This window comes from Ranitomeya imitator, chromosome 6 (genome assembly GCF_032444005.1).
Source record: "Ranitomeya imitator isolate aRanImi1 chromosome 6, aRanImi1.pri, whole genome shotgun sequence".
Taxonomy (NCBI): Eukaryota; Metazoa; Chordata; class Amphibia; order Anura; family Dendrobatidae; genus Ranitomeya; species Ranitomeya imitator.
Window position 1 is genome coordinate 28,814,744 of NC_091287.1, and position 24,988 is coordinate 28,839,731.

Below are 24,988 nucleotides of genomic sequence, written 5' to 3' on the forward strand. Positions count from 1 at the left end.
GTAAGGTGGACATCTTGGCAAAGTTCCCCCCCCCCCCCCCCATCTACTGGTCCGTAGGGGCGATCTCTATGCACTACATTTATAGAATGATGTGCATTATTATTTCCACATCTCCAGCTTGCTGACACGTCTGTGTGTGAGTCACAATGTGGGGACCCCCCAGACAACAACCTGTAAAATTTCCCCCTAATAACAGGATCCGTCAATCAGGAGGTGGAGGTGAATGCATTACGTCCTCCAGAGGATGAAGGGTCAGCGTGAAATTAGCCATCATTCTCTGGAACATTTACGTGTAATCCTCCTCCACTTGGTTTTTATTGTAAACTGTCATCTTAAAAAAAAAAAAGAAAGAGAATTTATGTGAAGTGGGAAATAATTGTTTCTTCCTCAAGGTTGGATGAACTTTTAGGCATCAGATTTATAGTGTGTGAGTGTTCGGGCAGACGGGTCGGTGGCGTGGATCCATCGAGGCATCCAGTAGTGAGTCAGCCAGTCAGCTCGCCCCGGGTAATACTTCTCAAAGATCTGACGGTAGAAGTAACCTTCCTTTGTCTTGGGAGAATTAAAGGGAAACTTTTCGGCAGATTTCTCCAGCATAGTGTCATCGACCTGGAGATAAAGAAACAATGGCCATTCAGTTCCGCAATAATGTATCGGGCCGAGGTTCCATCAGCTCCCACGAAAGTAAGGACGGCGCAGCGTGACCCAGAAAATAACTTGTGACCACAGCTTTGGTTGGCTGGGACGTAGCAGAGCTACGTTATAAAGGAATGAGGCTTATTGTAATGCAAGGAGCATAGCTCCCAACCATCACGGATTCAGTGTGACTGTCCCGCCACGTCAGGGATATTGTCCCGGCTTCTAATACTCACCTCTCTCTTGGACGCCTCCATCGCTCCTCCTTCTCGGTGGGGAGGCGGTCCGCACCGCTCTGTTCAGTGCATAAGTTAAATTATATTATTCACAGATCTTCTCCTGTGATCAGGTCTTCCTGGGACTCAAAACTCAAATCTCCAGTCTAACAACCAGGCAACCCCCACATGTATTCAAGCTGTCTAGCAGCCACAAATCATGCACCTGCATCAACAAAAAATAAATCTCCGAGCACGCCAAAATACTCGGAGACCACCCGAGCATGCTTGGAGAAACCCGAGTAATGAGCATACTCGCTCATCACTAATCACAACTGCTGCACTCCGTAAACTAAGTGACACATCACTGGAATTAGGTTCTCTGCCCCTACATCATGCTGCTGTCAGATGAGGCAGCAAAAACCTGAAAAAGAAAAAAAAAATGATGGCTAACATTCAGTTCTGCTTCATCTGTGTGTTAGTTCAAAGGGATATCTAGGGTTTTAAAGCCCAATCTTTTCATATTCTTCTACAAAATTATTTCAGGACCATGGACAACATCAAAGCCCAGATAGAGATGTGGCAGAGCCGAGCTTGTCCTTTAACCACGATACGACATTTAACGGCGGCAGTTAAGGGGCCTTATTCGTCAGTGCCACTTTTTAACATAGAGAAATAAGTGTATAGCGCCCCTCAGCGTTGGAAAGTCTCCGGGGTCTCGGCTACCGGGGGTAGCGGAGACCCAGGAGAATATGATTTGGGTCAGTTTTTACCGTCCACAGTCACGTGATTGCCGTTATTCACCGAATAACAACGATCACAAAAAAAAGTCAGATCTAGCATATCAGAGAGAGAAATGGGGTCCCCCGAGTCCACCTTGTACCTCCGCCATCCCCAGACCCTCCTGCTCCGTCCCTCCACGTCATCTTCCTGGAAGAGAATGGATGGTGCATGAGAAGTGCGCCCACCGAGATCTGCCGGCCGGGAATTTTTCCTATTGGTTAATTTTTAATCACTGTGATAGGGTCTATCACAGTGATCAAAATAAAAAAAATAGTAAATCAAACCCATGTTTTGTCACCACCTTAGTTAGATAAAAATTATTATAATTTTTTTCCATTCTTTGCAGTTAGGGTCAGGGTTGGTGCTAGGGTTAGGGTTGGGGCCAGGGTTAGGGTTGTGTTGGGGTTAGGGTTACTGTTGTGGTTACGGTTGTGTTGGGGTTAGGGCTGTGTTAGGGTTGGAGTTAGAATTAGGGGTTTTCCACTGTTTAGGCACATCAGGGGTCTCCAAATGTGACATGGTGCCCACCATAGATTACAGCCAATTTTGCATTCAAAAAGTCAAAAGGTGCTCCCTCCCTTCTGAGCCCTGCCATGCGCCCGAACAGCGGCTTTCCCCCACATACGAGGTATCGGCGTACTCAGGAGAAATTACAAAACAAAATTTTCTCTTGTGAAAATAAAAAGTTTGGGTCTAAAGTAAATTTTTTGTGAAAAAGTTAAATGTTATTTTTTTCCTTGCACATTGCGTAAGTTCTCGTGAAGCACCTGAAGGGTTAATAAGCTTCTTGAATGTGGTTTTGCGCACTTTGAGGGGTGCAGTTTTTAGAATGGCGTCACTTGGTATTTTCTGTCATATAGGCCCCTCAAAGTCATTTCAAATGTGATGTTGTCCCTAAAAAATGGGTTTTGTAAATTTTGTTGGAACATTGAGAAATTGCTGGTCAACTTTTAACCCTTATAACGTCCGAACAAAAAAATTTTGTTTCCAAACATGTGCTGAAGTAAAGTTGACATGTGGGAAATGTTATTTATTAACTATTTTGTGTTACACCACTCTCTGATTTAAGGGCTCAAAAACTAAATGTTTGAAAATTGAAACATTTTCAACATTTTTGACAAATTTCCATTTTTTTCATAAACACAAGTCTGAGCGAAGAATTTTGTCCACTATCATGAAGTACAATATGTCACGAAAAATCTAAGAATCCGATGAAGAGTTCCAGAGTTATAACCTCATAAAGTGACAGTGATAGAATTGGAAAAATTGGCTTGGTAACTAAGGGGTTAAAGTGTTCCGATAGTAGAAAAAGGAAAATAATCAAAGTCGCTTCAATGGATCCCACTGATTCTGACATTGTTTTCTCGTGACATATTGTACTTCATAATAGTGGTAAAATTTCTTTAATATAACTTGCGTGTATTTGTGAAAATATCGGAAATTTGGCAAAATTTAGCAATTTTCAAACTGTTAATTCTTATGCCCTTTTTTCAGAAAGTTATGTTACACAAAATAGTTAACAAATGCCATTTTCCACATTTTTTTTGGTTAGGAAGTTATAAGGGTTCAAATTTGATCAGCAATTTCTCATAGAATTTTCTAACAAAAATTTCAAAACCATTTTTAGGGACCACCTCACATTTGAAGTGACTTTGGAGGGCCTATGTGACAGAAAATACCCAAAACTGACACCATTCTAAAAACTGCACCCCTCAAGGTGCTCAAAACCACATGCAAGAAGATTATTAACCCTTCCGATGCTTCACAGGAACAAAAGCAATGTGGATGGGAAAAAAAATGAACATTTAACTTTTTTTTACAAAAAATTAGCTTTAACTCCAAATTTGCTATTTTTACAAGGGTAACAGGAGAAAATGGACACTAAAACTTGTTGTGCAATTTCTCCAGAATACGAAATCCACTGTTTAGGCGCACAACAGGGTTCAGCAGGGAAGGAGCACAGTTTGAATTTTTCAGAATTGGCTGGAATTGAGATCAGATGTCATGCTGTGTTTGCAGAGCCCCTGATGTGCCTAAACAGTGGAAACCCCCCACAAGTGACCCCATTTTGGAAACTAGACTACTCCAGGAATGTATATAGATGTGTGTTGAGCACTTTGAATCCCTAGGTGCTTCACAGAGTTTTACAACGGAGAGCTGTGAAAATAAAAAAAAAATAAATCACATTTTACTCACAAAAATGTTCTTTTAGCCCCCATTTTTTATTTTCACAAGGATAACATGAGAAAATGAACACTAAAATTTGTTGTACAATTTCTATTGAGCACGCTGATACCCCATATGTGGGGAATAATACTATTGGGAAGGCACTGCTTAACTTTTTGAAGGCAAAAATGGCTGCAAACGAGAGTGGATGCCATATAGCATTTGGAGAGCCCCATAATGTGACTAAACAGTAGAAACCCCCCACAATTGACCCCCAAAGGTACAAAGAAAAATTGGACAACAAATTTTTGGGGTCCATTTTCTTCTGAGTATGCCGATACTTCATATGTGGAGGAAAACTACTGCTTGGGTGCACGGCGAGGCTCAGAAAGGAAGGAGTGACTATTTGAAATGCTGACTTTAATGGAATGGTCTGCAGGCATCACGTCACGTTTGGAGCACCCCTGATGTGCCTAAACAGTGAAACCCCCCTCAAGTTACCCCTAAAATGGTAAACTGCACTCCTCAAGGATTTTATCCAGGGTTATAGTGAGCATTTTGAACCCACAGGTATAACACACAACTTGATAACATTAGGTTGTCATATTGAAAATGTTAATATTTTTCATGAAAATGTTGTTTTAGCCCTAAATTTATAATTTTCACAATGGATAATAGAAGAAAATGGACCTTATAATTTTGATGAGCAATTTGTCCTGAACACGACTATACCTCATATCTTCTGCTTGGGCACATGGCAGGGTTAGGAAAGGAAAGAGCGCTATTTATCCGGGATAGATTCTGAATGCTTTGTCACATTTGAAGACTTCCTAACATGCGAAAACAGCCGAAACCCCCCACAAGTGACCATTTTGGAAACTCATTTAGGAATTTATCCAGGGGTCTAGCGAGTATTTTTAACCCACAGGTGCCTCCCAGTATTTTATAACATTGAGATGTGGAAATATGATCTCCAAGGGGTAAAAATATAATTTTTGCATTTGCTGCAAATTTCAAAAGTTCACAATTTCTTAATACCATGTACTGCCCCCTCTAACATCAATGACAGCTTGAAGTCTTTTGTGGTAGCTGTTGATGAAGTTCTTTATTTCTCAGATTGTAAAGCTGACCACTCTTCTTGGCAAAAAGCCTCCAGTTCCTGTAAATTTCTGGGCTGTCTAGCATGAGCTGCGCGCTTGAGATCTCCCCAGAGTGGCTCAATGGTATTGAGGTCAGGAGACTGAGATGGCCACTCCAGAACCTTCACTTTGTTCTGCTGTTGCCAATAACAGGTTGACTTGGCCTTGTGTTTTGGATCGTTGTCATGTTGTGACATCCAAGTACGTCCCATGCGCAGCTTCCGGGCTGATGATTGCAAATTTGCCTCCAGTATTTACTGATAACGTGCTGCATTCATCTTTCCTTCAACTTTGACCAAGTTTCCTGTGTCTTTGTAGCTCACATATCCGCAGGCCAAAATCACCAGGGTATGTGAACTTTTGATCAGGGTCATTTGGATGTTTTGGGTTGTCATTATAATTTAAAAAAAGAAAACACAGTAGTCTGGCAATAAACGGCTTCACCCAACCACTAACCATGAGTTGAGAAAAAGTTTTGGTGTTATCATTCATATTCTCTGAAAAAAGGCCAAGAAAGCAAAAATTCTGCCGGGGTATGTAAACTTTTCAGCACAACTATAGGAGCAGTATTATAGTAGTTATATTCTTGTACATAGAAAACGCAGTTGAAAATCCACTTGTTTTTATGCGGACTTGATGTGGATTTTTGTGTATTTTTTTCATGCGTTTTTGGAAGCTAAATAATGATATATTATTTAACTAAAAAAAAAAAAAAAGAGATGTGATGTCATTTCTTTGTCCAATCTTTTCTTTTACATACTCCATTGAATACCATAATATCATCGCATACCATGTTCAAATATAATGTTTACACACACAAAACAAATATAAGTGAATATCTATCTATCTATATATCTATTTAACTATAGATCTATCTAACTATAGATCTATCTAACTATAGATAGATAGAAAATAGATAGATAGATCTATAGATAGATAGATAGATAATACCAAGCCCAATGTTTAGTAATGAACATAATAAAATGGTACATAAAGAGTTAAATAAAGACACAAAATCTGAGTTAGGCCGGGGTCACACTTGCGGGAAACTTGCACAAGTCTCGCACCTCAATACCCGGCACTGCCGCCGGCACTTGGACCGTAGCGTTGAGCTGCATAGAAATACATGCAGCCGCAAACTCCAGTCCCAGTGCCGGTGGCAGTGTAGGGTATTGAGGTGCGAGACTTGTGCAAGTTTCTCGCAAGTGTGACCACGGCCTTAAATGCAGTATCTGTTTAATTTTTTTTTAAAAATGGGAAAAAAATGGCTTGGGCTCCCTCACAATTTTCAAAACCAGAGTAGGGAAAGCCAGCGACTGGGGGCAGATGTTTATAGCCTGGGAAGAGGTAATACCCAAGGAGCTTCCCAGGCTATTAATATCAGCTCACAGCTGTAGATTTAGCCTTTACTGGCTATTAAAATAGAGGGCCACCCCCCAAAAAAAATGACATGGGGTCCACCTATAATTAATAACCAGAAAAGGCTATGCAGACAGCTGCGGGCTGATATTCACAGCCTAGGAAAGGGTGATGGATATTGCCCTCCCCTGGCTACAAACACCAGCTCTCAGCCACCCCAGAAATGGCACATCTCAAAGATGCGCCAATTCCTGCACTTAGTCTCTATCTTCCCACTCACCCTGTAGCGGTGGCAAGTGGGGTAATAGTTGTGGGGTTGATGTCACCTTTGCATTGTAATGTGACATCAAGCTGACGGCTTAGTAATGGAGGGGTGTCAATAAGACACCTATCCATTACTATTCCTAAAGTTGTTAAATAAAGACAGAATAAAGTATTTTAATGAAATAAAACACCACACAGTTTCCCATATTTATTATATGCCTAAATCCTGCAACGTCCTCGATCTCCTGAAAAAAATAAAATAAACCAACAGTATACTCCCTGTTCCGATGTAGTTAATTTAATAACGAGTGCCCCATTATGATCTCCTGTGTAGAGCTGTCACATTGGGAGCTGTGACCGCTCTACATGGGCCTCCGATAACACACTGGCCGGAGATAATACTCCCACAGTGAAGTTCATCGGAGTTCGTGCTCTCACTTTACGGCACTACAGCTGCGTGAGAATTTTCTCATGCAGCGGTGCCGCAAGTGACAGTATGAACTCCGGTGACCTCTAGGGGCGGAGTGATCCACTGTGGGAGGATACTTCCTGTCACTGTATCACTGGAGTCGTGTAAGGCCGTCACATCTCCCGATCTGACAGTTCTACACGGCAGATCGTCGTGGGACACTCGATATTAAATAGATTACATTGAAACAGGGAGTATTGGGTTGGTTTATTATTTTACTTTACGCGATAGAGGGCGTCGAGGATTAGCTGTTTGGTGAATATGTGTACTGTATGTGTATATGTGTTTTTTCTTTTGTTTTTTTTTTAGTATTTTCAGTATTATAGTAGTTACATTCTAGTACATAGGGGCAGTATTATAGTAGTTATATTCTTGTATATAGGATGTATGTAATTATAGTAGATATATTCCTGTACATAGGAGCAGTATTATAGTAGTTATATTCTTGTACATAGGGGCAGTATTATAGTAGTTATATTCTTGTACATAGGAGCAGTATTATAGTAGTTATATTCTTGTACATAGGGGCAGTATTATAGTAGTTATATTTTTGTACACAGGAGGCAGTTTTATAGTAGTTATGTTCCTGAACATAGGAGCAGTATTATATTAGTGATATCCTTGTACATAGGACCAGTATTATAGTAGTTATAATCTTGTACATAGGAGCAGTATTATAGTAGTTGTATTCTTGTACATAGGGGCAGTATTATAGTAGTTATATTCTTATACATAGGGGCAGTATTATAGTAGTTGTATTCTTGTACATAGGGGCAGTATTATAGTAGTAATATTCTTGTACATATAGGCAGTATTATAGTAGTAATATTCTTGCACATAGAGGGCAGTATTATAGAAGTTATGTGTAACTTAGACTACACTGTTTAATCTCACATAAAGATATCTATAACGAAGGTATCTTTATATTGCAGAAATCATGTAGTATCTTATTATACAACCAATTATTAAAATTCTCTGCTTCTACAAAACTAACTTCCTGGTGGAGAGAAGTATTGGTAAGACTTACAGTGTGATATGGAATAATAAAGAACACTATTACCCTAAAGCATCCCAAAGTGTTTTTCCATGTAACAATCTACTATATAATTGTCTAAGGGTCACTTCCGTCTGTCTGTCACAGATATTCATTGGACGCGGCCTCTGTCTGTCATTGAATCCAAGTCGCTGATCGGTCGTGGCAAAACAGCCACGACCAATCAGCGACGGGCACAGTCCGGCGGCAATATGGCCGCTCTTTCCTCCCCGCAGTCAGTACCCGCTCCATACTCCCCTCCAGTCAGCCCTCACACAGGGTTAATGCCAGAGTTAACGGACCGCGGTGTAACGCACTCCGGTTACGCAGCTATTAACCCTGTGTGACCAACTTTTTACTATTGATGCTGTGTATGCAGCATCAATAGTAAAAAGATCTAATGTTACAAATAAGAATAATAGAAAAAAAAAAAAGGTTATTCTCACCCTCTGACGTCGCCCTCTCCTCGGCAGTGCATGCAGGTTCCGGTGCCAAGGATGCTATGTGAGAAGGACCTGCCATGACGTCACAGTGATGTGACCGCGACGTCATCACAGGTCCTGCGCTCATACCAATCCTGGGACCGGAAGCTGCCGCATGCACCGCACACAGGCGCCAGGACTTCAAGGGCCCTTCGGAAGGTGAGTAACATAGTAACATAGTAACATAGTTAGTAAGGCCGAAAAAAGACATTTGTCCATCCAGTTCAGCCTATATTCCATCATAATAAATCCCCAGATCTACGTCCTTCTACAGAACCTAATTGTATGATACAATATTGTTCTGCTCCAGGAAGACATCCAGGCCTCTCTTGAACCCCTCGACTGAGTTCGCCATCACCACCTCCTCAGGCAAGCAATTCCAGATTCTCACTGCCCTAACAGTAAAGAATCCTCTTCTATGTTGGTGGAAAAACCTTCTCTCCTCCAGACGCAAAGAATGCCCCCTTGTGCCCGTCACCTTCCTTGGTATAAACAGATCCTCAGCGAGATATTTGTATTGTCCCCTTATATACTTATACATGGTTATTAGATCGCCCCTCAGTCGTCTTTTTTCTAGACTAAATAATCCTAATTTCGCTAATCTATCTGGGTATTGTAGTTCTCCCATCCCCTTTATTAATTTTGTTGCCCTCCTTTGTACTCTCTCTAGTTCCATTATATCCTTCCTGAGCACCGGTGCCCAAAACTGGACACAGTACTCCATGTGCGGTCTAACTAGGGATTTGTACAGAGGCAGTATAATGCTCTCATCATGTGTATCCAGACCTCTTTTAATGCACCCCATGATCCTGTTTGCCTTGGCAGCTGCTGCCTGGCACTGGCTGCTCCAGGTAAATTTATCATTAACTAGGATCCCCAAGTCCTTCTCCCTGTCAGATTTACCCAGTGGTTTCCCATTCAGTGTGTAATGGTGACATTGATTCCTTCTTCCCATGTGTATAACCTTACATTTATCATTGTTAAACCTCATCTGCCACCTTTCAGCCCAAGTTTCCAACTTATCCAGATCCATCTGTAGCAGAATACTATCTTCTCTTGTATTAACTGCTTTACATAGTTTTGTATCATCTGCAAATATCGATATTTTACTGTGTAAACCTTCTACCAGATCATTAATGAATATGTTGAAGAGAACAGGTCCCAATACCGACCCCTGCGGTACCCCACTGGTCACAGCGACCCAGTTAGAGACTATACCATTTATAACCACCCTCTGCTTTCTATCACTAAGCCAGTTACTAACCCATTTACACACATTTTCCCCCAGACCAAGCATTCTCATTTTGTGTACCAACCTCTTGTGCGGCACGGTATCAAACGCTTTGGAAAAATGTATATGTTTATTTTTTATTTTAAGTCTTTTTTAACCACGCATATAGTGCCCACATTGCTATTTACTACATGAGCTGCGTTATATACTACATGGCTGCTATGTACTACGTGGCCAGTGTTATATACTATGTGGGCTGTGTTATACACTGTTTGGGCTGTGGTATATACTGCGTGGACTGTATTAACACATCGGGTATTCAAGAATATGTCGTGGCCTGTGCTATATACTATGTGGCTGCTATATACATACATATTCTAGAATACCCGATGTGTTAGAATCGGGCCACCATCTAGTGTAACATAGTTTTATAGCAAAAATTATAAAAGTATTTTAGGAGTGATACCTTTATTGGTTAACCAGAAAAATTATATTTGAAAGATGTCAGAGCACAGAGGCTTCTTTTTCAAGTTTGAAGAAGACGCCTATATGCTCTAAAAGCTTGCAATTATGCTATAAAGGTATCACTCCTAGAATACTTTTCAAATTTTTAGCATAAACGTATTTACATCGATTTTTCTGGCTGACACAATATAATTTTTTATCGCACATCCATTTAACCAAAGATTTTTTTTTAGAGAGAGATTATTTCAGGTGCTTTTGTCAGAAGGGACAGTCACATCTGAGTCACTGTATAAATGATGCAGAAATAATAGTGGTTATAATATTAAACACAAACCTAAGAAAACTAGTGAAGAAACAGTACAACACCTCCCCCTGGTGGATGAATGGAGACATGCACCTCAAAACCTCATGCATTCAACTTCAGACACAATACACTGCGCTATGACAATTGGTGTGAGGGGTGCCAGGAGTCCGACCCCTCTGATCGAATACTGATGGCATAGATTAGGGATAGACTACGAATATTAAAGTCACATGGCAGGAAAGTCCAACAGCCCGCAGCTCAGCTGGAGTCACTCATCAAACCAGCCAGCACTGAAGAAACAGCAGGTATTACCCAGATGTAGTAACACTGCTGCCTGTCTTGGCCTCCCCCTTGCTAGTAACACTGCTGCTTGTCTTGGCCTCCCCCTTCCTAGTACCACTGCTGCCTGTCTTGGCCTCCCCCTTTCCTAGTAACACTGCTGCCTGTCTTGGCCTCCCCCTTTCCTAGTAACACTGCTGCCGGTCTTGGCCTCCCCCTTTCCTAGTAACACTGCTGCCTGTCTTGGCCTCCGCCTTCCTAGTAACATTGCTGCTTGTCTTGGCCTCCCCCTTCCTAGTAACACTGCTGCCTGTCTTGGCCTCCGCCTTCCTAGTAACATTGCTGCTTGTCTTGGCTTCCCCCTTCCTAGTAACACTGCGGCCTGTCTTGGCCTCCCCCTTCCTAGTAACACTGCTGCCTGTCTTGGCCTCCCCCTTTCCTAGTAACACTGCTGCCGGTCTTGGCCTCCCCCTTTCCTAGTAACACTGCTGCCTGTCTTGGCCTCTGCCTTCCTAGTAACATTGCTGCTTGTCTTGGCTTCCCCCTTCCTAGTAACACTGCTGCCTGTCTTGGCCTCCCCATTCCTAGTAACATTGCTGCTTGTCTTGGCCTCCCCCTTTCCTAGTAACACTGCTGCCTGTCTTGGCCTCCGCCTTCCTAGTAACATTGCTGCTTGTCTTGGCCTCCCCCTTCCTAGTAACACTGCTGCCTGTCTTGGCCTCCCCCTTTCCTAGTAACACTGCTGCCGGTCTTGGCCTCCCCCTTTCCTAGTAACACTGCTGCCGGTCTTGGCCTCCCCCTTTCCTGGTAACACTGCTGCCGGTCTTGGCCTCCCCCTTTCCTGGTAACACTGCTGCCTGTCTTGGCCTCCCCCTTTCCTAGTAACACTGCTGTTTGTCTTGCCCTCCCCCTTTCCTAGTAACACTGCTGCCTGTCTTGGCCTCCCCCTTTCCTAGTAACACTGCTGCCTGTCTTGGCCTCCCCCTTTCCTGGTAACACTGCTGCCTGTCTTGGCCTCCCCCTTTCCTAGTAACACTGCTGCCTGTCTTGGCCTCCCCTCTCCTGGTTACACTGCTGCCTGTCTTGGCCTCCCCCTCTCCTGGTAACACTGCTGCTTGTCTTGGCCTCCCCCTTCCTAGTAACACTGCTGCCTGTCTTGGCCTCCCCCTTTCCTGGTAACACTGCTGCCTGTCTTGGCCTCCCCTCTCCTGGTTACACTGCTGCCTGTCTTGGCCTCCCCCTTTCCTGGTAACACTGCTGCCTGTCTTGGCCTCCCCCTCTCCTGGTAACACTGCTGCCTGTCTTGGCCTCCCCCTCTCCTGGTAACACTGCTGCCTGTCTTGGCCTCCCCCTTTCCTGGTAACACTGCTGCCTGTCTTGGGCTCCCCCTCTCCTGGTAACACTGCTGCCTGTCTTGGCCTCCCCCTTTCCTGGTAACACTGCTGCCTGTCTTGGCCTCCCCCTCTCCTGGTAACACTGCTGCCTGTCTTGGCCTCCCCCTCTCCTGGTAACACTGCTGCCTGTCTTGGCCTCCCCCTTCCTACCTATACATAGGGGAGGTCCGGTAGACTCATGTATGCATGCTGCCCCCACAGCTTCCTAATTTATCTCAGACCCCTGTACCTGCTGTTCTATATGGTCCTGCAAAATGGAAAACCAGGACTTCTTGGTGGAGCTCAGTCCATCGCTGAACGCTTCCTTGGGCCTCCACAGAATGTCTTTGGGGATGAGGTCGGAGCCCTCGAAGGCTTCTCTCAGGAGGTATTTTTCGACGCCATTCTGTGCAGAATAGTAAACTAGAGTCAGAATGTGGCGCTAACCGAGAGTGATGAGCACAAGGTACAGAACAAAGCACAATACCGCACCTTAGGTACCCGCAGCTCGGGGAGCAGAGACAGGTAGTATGCAGTGAGGCGGTGATCCAGGAAAGGCACGCGAAGTTCAAGGCTGCCATGAAAAAATTACAAATCATGTGTATGCAAAATGTGCTGCATAATAGCAATGTGCTGCATAACAGCAATGTGCTGCATAACAGCAATGTGCTACACAATAGCAATGTGCTGCATAATAGCAATGTGCTGCATAGTAGTAATGTGCTAGATGATAGCAATGTGCTGCATAATAGCAATGTGTTGCATAATAGCAATGTGCTTGATAATTGCAATATGCTGCATAATAGTAATGTGCTGCAAAACAGTAATGTGCTGCATAACAGCAATGTGCTTGATTATTGCAATGTGCTGCATAATAGTAATGTGCTGAATAATAATAATGTGCTGCATAATAGCAATATGCGGCATAATAGCAATGTGCGGCATAATAGCAATGTGCGGCATAATAGCAATGTGCTGCATAATAGCAATGTGCTGCATAATAGCAATGTGCTGCATAATAGCAATGTGCTACATAATAGTAATGTGCTGCATAACTGCAATGTGCTGCATAATAGTCAATGTGCTGCATAATAACATTGTGCTGCATAATAGCAATGTGCTGCATAATAGCAATGTGCTGCATAATAGTAATGTACTACATAATAGCAATGTGCTACATAATAGTAATGTGCTGCATAACCGCAATGTGCTGCATAATAGTCAATGTGCTGCATAATAACATTGTGCTGCATAATAGCAATGTGCTGCATAATAGTCAATGTGCTGCATAATAACATTGTGCTGAAGACACAGATGTTTCCTTACTGATGATTAAGCTATTTGCAATTCGTTTTGTGTAATCAGTTGAATCGAGATCAGAAGAAAAACAGATAAGAGTTAAAAACTCTCTATTAAAATAAGCTCGATGATGGATTTTCAGGTAACTCATGCAAAAACCAAACAATGCAACTTGTTTAAATGAAACCCAAATACAAAAATAATTTCTGACCCAAAATACATGCTTTTAAGCAAAAGAAAAAAAAAAGCTTCAAAAAATGTGCTGCTCACCCATGTGCGGCGGTCGTCCTGTCAGCGCGAAGCGCGTCGAACAAGTACAGCTCTCGCAGTAAGCGCTCGCTGTCTTCTGCTGCCTCTTCCTCAGAAGGGGCCTGTGAAAAGATTCCATACAAAGCACAACCGCGTCAGCAGCGAAGTCCGGGCCTGGAGATATGAAGTGTCTGCGGGTCTCGACACGGATTGCGCTGGATATCCCACAATACCCCCAGTGCGTTGCCCTATGTACCCGCCATCAGTTCTCTGCCCCAAACTAATCAATGTTTCGCCATGCGGGCTCAACTCTTATCTCTTACGGCAATTTGCAAAAAAAAAAAATTGTTGTGATGAAAAATTCTAAAACAATTCTCTAGATGTAACAACATTATTCCCACCCACCTAGGAGGATTACTAACCTTGTGGAAGTAGATGTAGCCCTGGGTGAGCTCGTCGGAGCCTTCCCCCGAAAATATCACCACGCTGTTCGTCTTTTTTCTTATGTACTTGGAAATCAAATACATTCCTAAAAATTATATTAAAAAATATATATTATTAATATTATATATACGCTCGGTAATATTTTTGAGCAAATGAGCTATTGTTGCATGCTGACAGTTGTGGTTCTTCAGCTTGCTGACTGGTATAATTCTGGTTATACCCCAACTTGTGCAATGGCCTGTCATAGAGAAGAACTAAAATCCCTACAGACATCTCCAGAAAGGGGACATATTGCTCCCCCTTACAATGAACATCTGGGATTAATTGTAGCAAGGGAAGGTCGAAAACTAAATTAAAACGAGGGAAAAGATCTGGCATGTCATCTCACTTGATGCAGAGACCTCCTGCTGTGGACAGGTGATTAAAACAGGATATTTGCTAGGAAAAAAGACAGCCAGATTGCACTTCTCCACCTACGAGTAAACAAATCTCAGAGGCCTCCTTTGTTCCAACGAGGGGGCTTCCTCTCATGATAGAATCTGCAGATAGATGGTTCACCGCTAGTGGCTAGATATGAATATTGGGGTTTGTATTGATCCGATATTTATGGGATATAGATTTTTGGCATCTTAGCAGTGGGACAAACAGAACGCATTTATTCACATCACTGTACGTTCACTAGAACCCCTCCAACTTAATAACGGTCTGATAGATGACGCTATCCATGTCACGTTTGATCAGAATGTAAAGGTAAAATCACGTTAAGAAATATGATGACGATATCTACCACCTGGGATCTACAGCAGGGAAGATATCCTGTAAGTTGGGGATGTCATAAAATTCTGGAGGGCTGAGCACATCCCACATACAGCCCTCACAGGAGGTCATCAAGGGGAGGTGTGTGGGCGTAACTTAAAGCTAATAAAAGGCAGACTGAACATAGTTCGCTGTGTGAGTGCTCCATTTTCCTAATCAGAGTGCTTTCTCTTCACTTAGCTCTGAGCCATTTCTGTAACCAGGTTCAGTAGTTTTCTTTTTTGTTATTCCTTTTTATTTCATGTACGGTAATTTGTCCTACAGAATATTAAAATCATTGGACATATGAGCAAAAAGAGCTTGCAATTTTCAAATTGTCTCTACAACAGATAACTAAGGAAATTCCTAATGGCTAACAGATGTGAGGCTCTGCACCAGGGATGTGGAGATGTAGATTTACGAACGAGAAAACAACTAGGAGAAATGTAAAGATCTGTGGTCCTTGGTCTGCTTATTAAAAATTAAGAAGAGAGGTTTTTATGAACCACGTTAATCTAATAGATAGGAATGTCATACAGAATAAAATGAAAAATTATATTTTTATTTTTTAGGCTTGAAATTTAAAAAAAAGTGTTTGGTAGCGAAAGGTTACAAAATTTGGTTTTGATCAATAGAAGAAAAAAATGTTTATATTTATAGATCAAAGAAAGCAGATGACGGGCATGAACCTAAGGGTAAGAGGTCGGTTTTTAATGGAGGGTGAAAGGGAAACGGCTTTTTTTGTAGTAGGAAAAAAAATATCAATCTTTACCAAAGTTTTAGTGCTGGACAATGTCCTTTTTTCCCAATTTAAATTGTATTGAAACCCTTTGTATGGACATAGTTTTGTTAACACAACCCTTGCTGCCTTCAGCCACCACTAGAGGGAGCTCCTATTGAACTCAATGATAAAACTGTATACGGTAATCTTGTGAGCTCCCTCTAGTGGTGGTTGCAGGTAGACAGTGCGTGTATGGCTGACCATAAACAACGGAGACTATTTCTTACCTACAGACGCTCTCACAGTTGTGATGTCATAGGTCTCCAGAGTGAAGATGACCTCATCCACCGCCTGTATTCCCTCCTCAGCACTGAAAATTATTTCATGATGTTCACTACCAATATGATTGGCGACCTGGGAGGACGATAGAGATGGGATCAGCATCGGATGACGTATATCTAATAGATATGAATTTGATAGATCTGCATCGATCGCTATAACTAATCACAAATCCAACATCGCCTACAACCACAAACATTTCTAATGATGGGAGTGATCTTCCATTTCGGGAATTAAGACTCACGTTGGCACAGACACATGGTATTGGGTGACGTCAATATATGGGTAGTATTAATGATTATGGCACATACCCCAAGAACTTTCCAACCAGGGAGATGTCAGTATTGTATTGTTTGTTTATGTATGGCAGTGGGTGCACACACACAGCGTCAGTCACAGTGTGCCATGACACCAGACACAGCGCGCACTATACACTGCCATGTACCACACACAGCGTGCACTATACACTGCCATGTACCACACACAGCGTGCACTATACACTGCCATATACCAGACACTGTGTGCACTATACACTGCCATATACCAGACACTGCGTGCACTATACACTGCCATATACCAGACACTGCGTGCACTATACACTGCCATATACCAGACACAGCGTGCACTATACACTGCCATGTACCAGACACAGCGTGCACTATACACAGCCATGTACCAGACACTGTGTACACTATACACTGCCATGCACCAGATCCTATACATGTTATTGATTAGGAAATGAATTGCTGTTTTACTTGTGCATCATGTGGAGGTATAATTATGGAAATTAATTACAGTATTACCCGTCCACCATATGGCAATATTATTTAGGAAATTAATTGCAGTGTTACCTAGTAACCAAATGACGGTATGATTTATGGCGTTTATGATAATAGTATCTTGATAGTATAGTTGTTACCTTTCTTGCAGCCAGTAAATCAGGGCTATCGTCCATTCCAATTGCAAATGTCTGCAGGGGGTACGGTAAGTTAGATTCTCTCATCAGTTTGAGTAGAGTGGCAGCGACCAAACTGGAGTCCAGGCCACCTGGGAACACAATAAATGATCAGTACCATGCTGACCTGTGGTGCCAACTTTGTCGTAATGGCAGCAAAAATGACCCAATTTCCAACTACAGGACCCTGACACTTACACACAGCTCTGGCAAAAATTAAGAGACCACTGCACAGTTTTATAAAAACCAGCTCCTCTAGTCATTCTACTTAACGTGCTTCTGATTAGGTGATCACCTGAACCAAATCTTATTTAACAAAGGAAAGTATAAACTCCCTGCTGTGGTGTTCACAATCCTCTTGCAATAGGACAAGCTGGATGGCAAAACAAGTGCTAGTATTATCCTACAAGTAATAGGAATGAAAAAATAACTTAACCATGCCAAAGGAGTTGAAAAGAAAAGTCTTGAGAGAGGAAAAGAAGGGCTCAATTCAGGCTTTAGCAGCAGAGGGACAAAATGAGCATCATGTTACCTCCATCCTTAAAATTTCTAAGACGGCAGTCCATTACAACAAGGTCAAGCAGCAGACATTGGGGACAACAAAGCTACAGACCGGCAGAGGGCGAAAACGACTCTCCACGGACCAGGATGACCGCCATCGTATTCAAATGTCACTCAGCAACCGCAGGATGATATCAAGTGACCTACAAAAGGAATGGCAAATGGCAGCGGGGGTGAAGTGCACGCCAAAAACAGTTCGTAACAGACTTCTAGAGGCAGGAGTCAAGTCATAGACAGCTAGAAAAAAGCCTTTCATCCATGAGAAGCAAAGGAGAGCCAGGCTGAAGTTTGCCAAAGACCATAAGGATTGGACCATAGAGGACTGGAGTAAGGTAATCTTCTCTGATGAGTCTAATTTTCAGCTTTGCCCAACACCTGGTCGTCTAATGGTTAGACGGATACCTGGAGAGGCGTACAAGCCACAGTGTCTTGCACTCACTGTGAAATTTGGTGGAGGGTTCGTGATGATCTGGGGATGCTTCAACAAATCAAGGCTGGAATTGGAAAGGTTGTTCTTTGCGAAGGGCGTATGAATCAAGCTGCATACAAGGTTATCCCGGTAAAACAGTTGACTCCTTCTGCTCAGGCAATGTTCCCCAACTCTGAGGACTGGATTTTGCAGGACAATGTGCCATGCCACACAGCTAGGTCAATCAAGGTGTGGATGAAGGACCACCACCTGTCATGGGAGCCTAATCTCCAGACCTGAACCCCTTTAAAAACCTCTGGAATGTAATCAAGAGGTTGATGGATAGTCACAGGCCATCAAAGAAGAACTGCTTACATTTTTGTACCAGGAGTGGCATAAGATCACCCAAAAGCAGTGTGAAAGACTGGTGGAAAACTGCCAGGACGCATGAAAGCTGTGATTAAAAATCATAGTTATTGCACAAAATATTGATTTCTGAACTCTGAGATTAAACATTAGTATTGTTGTTTCTAAATGATTATGAACTTGTTTTCTTTGCATTATTTGAGGTCTGCAAGCAATGCATTTTTTTGGTTATTTTGACCAGTTCTCATTTTCTGAAAATAAATACAAAATTTATTGCTTGGAACTTCAGAAACATGTTGTCAGAAGTTTACAGAATAAATGAACAATTCACATTTTACTCAAAAATATACCTATAAAGAGAAAAATCAGACAAACTGAACATTTTGTAGTGGTCTCTTAATTTTTGCCAGAACTGTAGGTCACCTATATTGCAAAAATTGCGCCAGATTTATAGATTTACATATTTGTCCTATCACTGATATACAGTGAAAAAAAGTTTCTGAAACTTTAATTTTACCTTCAGATCAACTTGATATTTCAATTACTCAGTGCCTCTGTGAGGGTGGTGAATTTGGTGTTCCACTCCTCTAACATTCCTGCGGTTTAAATGTATTTAAACATGTATTTTACTGTAAAGTATTCAAAAGTTATCTTTCTGTGGTTTCAGTTCCTGTTACTTGAGAAGACAGGGTTAACTGTAGGGCTGGCCCATTTTGGGGAGGAAGATTGGAAATCTCTGGTTAGTGACAGGAATAGGAAGTTCAGTTGAGCATCTAGTTTTGGCAAAGAAGTAAGGACACTCTCTGGTTCAGTTGAACTGGCGAACTGAGTGCGTGCGTGCATGCGTGCATGTGGAGAAGACAGCAGTGAAAGCAGGAAAGAGAACACCTAAAAACCTCATTTGTGCCAGCGGAATAGTCTTAGAAGGCGAGTTGGGAAAGGGAACGTATGGGCAGCAACTTTGTTGAAGTCCTTAAGGGCCACCGGGAGCGGGAAAGTGCTGACCAAGTCTGAGAGCTGCAGGTCCGAGAAGAGACGAGTCAGTGAGGCTGGGGGCACAGACAGTAAAAGAGGTAGTCACAGGCACTACATTGTCTTGGTTCCTGAAAAGTTGGCTGAAGAGAGTGATCACAGAAAGGCTCGGCTAACGTGTCATTTTAGCCAGGAAAATTGTAATTCCTTAACTCTGTTTTTCAAAATTCACCAACTGTGTCACTGAAGATGAGGGCTGGAGACTTGTCACTGTTTTGTCATCTAAGGAACGATGTCAGCAATTGTTGCTATTTGCTGTGTGTTTTTACAACTACTAGTAAAGGTGAGGTTTGTTTATGGACTGTTGTGGTTTCCCATTTGTGGGTTAGCAGGGAATCATGGTCACGCTAAGTGCAATGGACCAGAGGAGCGGGGAAGTGTCGTCCACGGTAACAACAATAGCGTGTTGGGAGCAGAAACCGAATCCCTCGCCCATGGTACCGCCCCGGGCACCATTACACATCGCAGACCAGCAATTACCTTCCATAATACTTTACACTGATTGCAGAACTGGGAGCTACTGGCCACAGCATCAAGTCATAACTAGTGTTGAGCATTCCGATACTGCAAATATCGGGTATCGGCTGATATATTCGCTGTATCAGAGTTCCGATACAGAGTTACGATACTTTTGCGATATCGGAATCGGAAGTTCCTATAGTGCAATGATGCACTATAATGGAGTGTGGGCGGAGTCTGCGTGCGTGTGTGCAGGCGGGGTCTGTGCGTGACCGTGGGGGGTCTGTGCGTGTGTGCCGGGGGCTCTGTGCGTGTGTGCCGGGGGCTCTGTGCGTGTGTGCCGGGGGCTCTGTGCGTGTGTGCCGGGGGCTCTGTGCGTGTGTGCCGGGGGCTCTGTGCGTGTGTGCCGGGGGCTCTGTGCGTGTGTGCCGGGGGGCTCTGTGCGTGTGTGCCGGGGGCTCTGTGCGTGTGTGCCGGGGGCTCTGTGCGTGACCGTGGGGGGTCTGTGCGTGCCTGCCAGGGCTCTGTGAGTGTGTGCCGGGGGCTCTGTGCGTGTGTGCCGGGGGCTCTGTGCGTGTGTGCCGGGGGCTCTGTGCGTGTGTGCCGGGGGCTCTGTGCGTGTGTGCCGGGGGCTCTGTGCGTGTGTGCCGGGGGCTCTGTGCGTGTGTGCCGGGGGCTCTGTGCGTGTGTGCCGGGGGCTCTGTGCGTGTGTGCCGGGGGCTCTGTGCGTGTGTGCCGGGGGCTCTGTGCGTGTGTGCCGGGGGCTCTGTGCGTGCCTGCCGGGGCTCTGTGAGTGTGTGCCGGGGCTCTGTGAGTGTGTGCCGGGGCTCTGTGCGTGTGTGCCGGGGCTCTGTGCGTGCCTGCCGGGGGCTCTGTGCGTGTGTGCCGGGGGCTCTGTGAGTGTGTGCCGGGGGCTCTGTGCGTGTGTGCCGGGGGCTCTGTGAGTGTGTGCCGGGGGCTCTGTGCGTGTGTGCCGGGGGGCTCTGTGCGTGTGTGCCGGGGGGCTCTGTGCGTGCGTGCCGGGGGGCTCTGTGCGTGCGTGCCGGGGGGCTCTGTGCGTGCGTGCCGGGGGGCTCTGTGCGTGCGTGCCGGGGGGCTCTGTGCGTGCGTGCCGGGGGCTCTGTGCGTGCGTGCCGGGGGCTCTGTGCGTGCGTGCCGGGGGCTCTGTGCGTGCGTGCCGGGGGCTCTGTGCGTGCGTGCCGGGGGCTCTGTGCGTGCGTGCCGGGGGCTCTGTGCGTGCGTGCCGGGGGCTCTGTGCGTGCGTGCCGGGGGCTCTGTGCGTGCGTGCCGGGGGCTCTGTGCGTGCGTGCCGGGGGCTCTGTGCGGAGTGCCGGGGGCTCTGTGCGTGCGTTCCGGAGCTCTGTGAGGCGTACCGGGGCTCTGTGCCCATCGAATGATGCCTACTACAGTGACAGTGATTGACACATTAGCCAATGATGGGACAGTAGTAGTCCCATCATCCGGCTAATGTGTTGAATGAAAAAAAAAACATGTAGCATGTAGTATGTAGCATGTAGTATGTAGCATGTATGTAACATGTATGTAGCATGTATGTAGTATGTAGCATGTAGTATGTAGCATGTATGTAGCCCCTGGAAGAAGCTTGGGCGAAACGCGCGTCGGGGCGCTTGGGGGAATCGAGACACACCGCACCACCAGGTAATATGCTTATTCTACTGGGTATTCAGCCTGCCATATTTTGTATAGTAAGGATATTGGGGTATGAAGTATTGTGTTAGGTATTTGGACAAGGTTACTGCGCCAGTGCGTGGAGGCATTTTGAGCTCCTCCTTGTATTTTTCCTTCCTAACTGCATTAGAGGTATTAACACGGGTTTAACCATCCCCTCCTCTCTGTTATTCAGCAGTAGCTTTTCCAGTGGTCACGGTTACATATATTCTCATATTCTCTGATTCTGCAATATTTCCTGCGGTGGATGTGGTTGTTGTCTCTCCCCCCATTGGGCACTTTGTTTTTGTATATCAAGTTTTGTCTTTTGTGTATGTTTTTATACTGTTATACTAATAAAATTGTTATTTTTTATATTGTATGGATCTCTTCATGCGGTGAATTGAATTTAAATCTGCTTTTTTGATGATATATGTAGCATGTAGTATGTGGCATGTATGTAGCATGTAGTGTGTAGCATGTATGTAGCATGTAGTATGTAGCATGTATGTAGCATGTAGTGTGTAGCATGTATGTAGTATGTAACATGTAGCATGCACGTAACATGTAGCATGTAACATGTAGCATGTATGTAGCATGTAACATGTAGCATGTATGTAGCATGTATGTAGCATGTAACATGTAGCATGTATGTAGCATGCATGTTTTTTTTTCATTCAACACATTAGCCGGATGATGGGACTACTACTGTCCCATCATTGGCTAATGTGTCAATCACTGTCACTGTAGTAGGCATCGGCCGTTGGGACTTGTAGTCCCATCGGACGATGCCTGCACACACGCACAGAGACCCAGCACACACGCATAGAGACCCGGCAGGCACGCACAGACCCCCGGGAGGCCCGCACAGATCCCGCCCGCACACACAGACACGCACAGTGTCCGCCCACACTCTTCCCCCCTCCGGAACAGGATGTAGAAGGACAGAAAGGGCTTATTTACATTCCAATATTTGTGTCCCATTGACTTGCATTGGTATCGGGTATTGGTATCGGTGATATCCGATATTTTTTGGATATCGGCCGATCCAATCCGATACCAATACTTCTGGATATCGGAAGGTATCGCTCAACACTAGTCATAACCTGTGTTATCTACTGAATATAGAAGTGTTATCAGTCATTGTACAGGAGGAGGAGGTGAGCTGTGACATCACCAAATTGTGAATGGTGGATCCTGTGTTATCTACTGTATATAGAGGTATTATCAGTCATTGTACAGGAGGAGGAGGTGAGCTGTGACATCACCAAATTGTGAATGGTGGATCCTGTGTTATCTACTGTATATAGAGGAGTTATCAGTCATTGTACAGGAGGAGGAGGTGAGCTGTGACATCACCTATTGTAAATGGTGGATCCTGTGTTATCTACTGTGTATAGAGGTGTGATCAGTCATTGTACAGGAGGAGGAAGTGAGCTGTGATAACACAGGATCCACCATTCACAATAGGTGATATCTACTGTATATAGAGGTGTTATCAGTCATTGTACAGGAGGAGGAGGTGAGCTGTGACATCACCTATTGTGAATGGTGAATCCTGTGTTATCTACTGTATATAGAGGTGTAATATCTCATTGTACAGGAGGAGGTGAGCTGTGACATCACCTATTGTGAATGGTGGATCCTGTGTTATCTACTGTATATAGAGGTGTTATCAGTCATTATACAGGAGGGGGAGGTGAGCTGTGACATCACCTATTGTGAATCATAGATCCGGTGTTCTCTACTGTATAAAGAGGTGTTATAACCCATTTAAATACTGTCTATGATGATTATAAGACTGCCTTACAGGAAGTATCTAGCATACGACCTATCGGAAAACGTTGTATTTTTGACACATTCTCTTTAAATTGCTCAGATACAGTAAATGTCAGCTGTAGAAGGGGGGACATAGTATTTCACACCCGACTGTTACTATCCTAGGACAGAATTGCGCCCGTCCTTTCCTGGTTACTATGTGTGACTTACCGGCACAATTAATTAGGAGGCATATAATGATATAATGAACGATCTCCCGCCTGATCCAGAACCGCTGACTACATGAGATAAATGTGTATGAGGACCTGAGATCTCCTCCCCGCACATCAGAAGAAGGGGGCAGCTGAAAATATATTGCCCTCGACCCCCATACCTGACAGCAGGCAGCCGATCCTCCTGTGCGCCATTAACCGCTTCCTGACCGCGTTCTCAAACAGGAGGCAGATGTTTCTTTTAATCGTTTCACGATCCATGCCTGAGAGAAAAAGGGGAAAAAATGAAATCAGATTCACTTTCTTTCAGTGACCTGGATGCAAAATTATCCTTAAAGGTGTTGTCCAAATGTTGAATAATATGACTACCGTACATTCTTTCAAAAAGAGTGCCACAATTGTCCACAGGTGCAGGTCAGCCTCATTCACTTCAAAGAAGCCGAGCTGCAATACCAGATATAACCTGTTGTCAGGAGTGGCGCTGATTCTGGAAGAAAGCGGACAGATTTTTATTACATAAGCACTTTAAGGGTATGTAAACTGTTGCAACCAATTCTGCATCACAAATGAAGAAACTTTACAAATTGTTTTGATTGGACAAACTCCTACAGTTATGTACACAGCTCCTGTGCACAACTATGTGTCTCCATGGTAACAGACTACAAACAAACTCTGCGTAGTCTGATCGTGCACTCGCGTCACCTGCTTGCAGTTTTCCTAGAGAGTCGTACTCCGCGTGCTGAGGTTCGTCCTTGAAATTGCGGAACTTTAGCAATTCCACCGACGCCACTTTTCCACTCAGTTTGAGATCGAAAACTTCACAGTGACCAGGAGGGAACGGATCAATCTTCGGACTTGAGGTCATTGAATGTTTTAGGTCAATAAGGCCTGTAGAAAACGACGTGATAATTATAAACAATTATGGGTCCATTAAAGGAGCACTCCCGGAAAAAAACAATGTACTATTAGGTGTAATGCATAATTTCTCCTGCGGGAGTGCTGCAGTGAAATTGAACACTTTCAAATTTAACCAAAAAAAGTGGACAATCCCTTTAAGCTTCATGGGTCGCTCATTCAATACCTTTAGCTTCTGAGCAAACTGCTAAAAAGCCATCGTCGGTGAGCAGCTTAAACAGCGGCCGGACTCCATAAGAGTCTCTTCCGATAAACACTTTCTTATTGGCTGTGTCCAAAAGGATGAAAGCGAAAACACCGTCCAGTAGCGCCGCCGTCTGTTCAATGCCATATTTACTGTAGAGATGGAGAATCACCTCACCGTCCACCATCGTCTGGTACTCGAAGCCCAGGTGCTTCTCTAGCTGGGAGAAACCAAGCGATAGATTAGATAGACAGATTCATGACCCAAATGTGTTGGCACTCTTGAAATTGTTGCAGAAAATTGAGTATTTCTCGCAGAAAATGATTGCAATTACACATGATTTGTTAAACACATGGTTATTTCCTTTGTCTGTATTGGAACACAAAAAAAAAAAAAAAAAAAA

The 24,988-nt window shown here is 44.0% G+C and overlaps 1 protein-coding gene across 1 annotated transcript in view; it reads right to left on the reverse strand.

The window, feature by feature from the left end:
* Positions 1 to 281: 281 nt before the first annotated feature.
* ASNS (asparagine synthetase (glutamine-hydrolyzing)) overlaps positions 282 to 24,988 on the reverse strand; it is a 34,139-nt gene continuing 9,432 nt past the window's right edge. Inside the window, exons 3-12 of the mRNA XM_069729366.1 lie at positions 24,568 to 24,805; positions 24,189 to 24,374; positions 23,648 to 23,749; positions 16,965 to 17,092; positions 15,994 to 16,120; positions 14,169 to 14,275; positions 13,768 to 13,868; positions 12,691 to 12,772; positions 12,449 to 12,604; positions 282 to 609 (exon numbers count right to left, since the gene is read on the reverse strand). Of these exons, the coding sequence (XP_069585467.1) occupies positions 406 to 609; positions 12,449 to 12,604; positions 12,691 to 12,772; positions 13,768 to 13,868; positions 14,169 to 14,275; positions 15,994 to 16,120; positions 16,965 to 17,092; positions 23,648 to 23,749; positions 24,189 to 24,374; positions 24,568 to 24,805 (1,431 nt within the window). The 3' untranslated portion in view covers positions 282 to 405. The remainder of the gene's footprint in view (positions 610 to 12,448; positions 12,605 to 12,690; positions 12,773 to 13,767; positions 13,869 to 14,168; positions 14,276 to 15,993; positions 16,121 to 16,964; positions 17,093 to 23,647; positions 23,750 to 24,188; positions 24,375 to 24,567; positions 24,806 to 24,988) is intronic.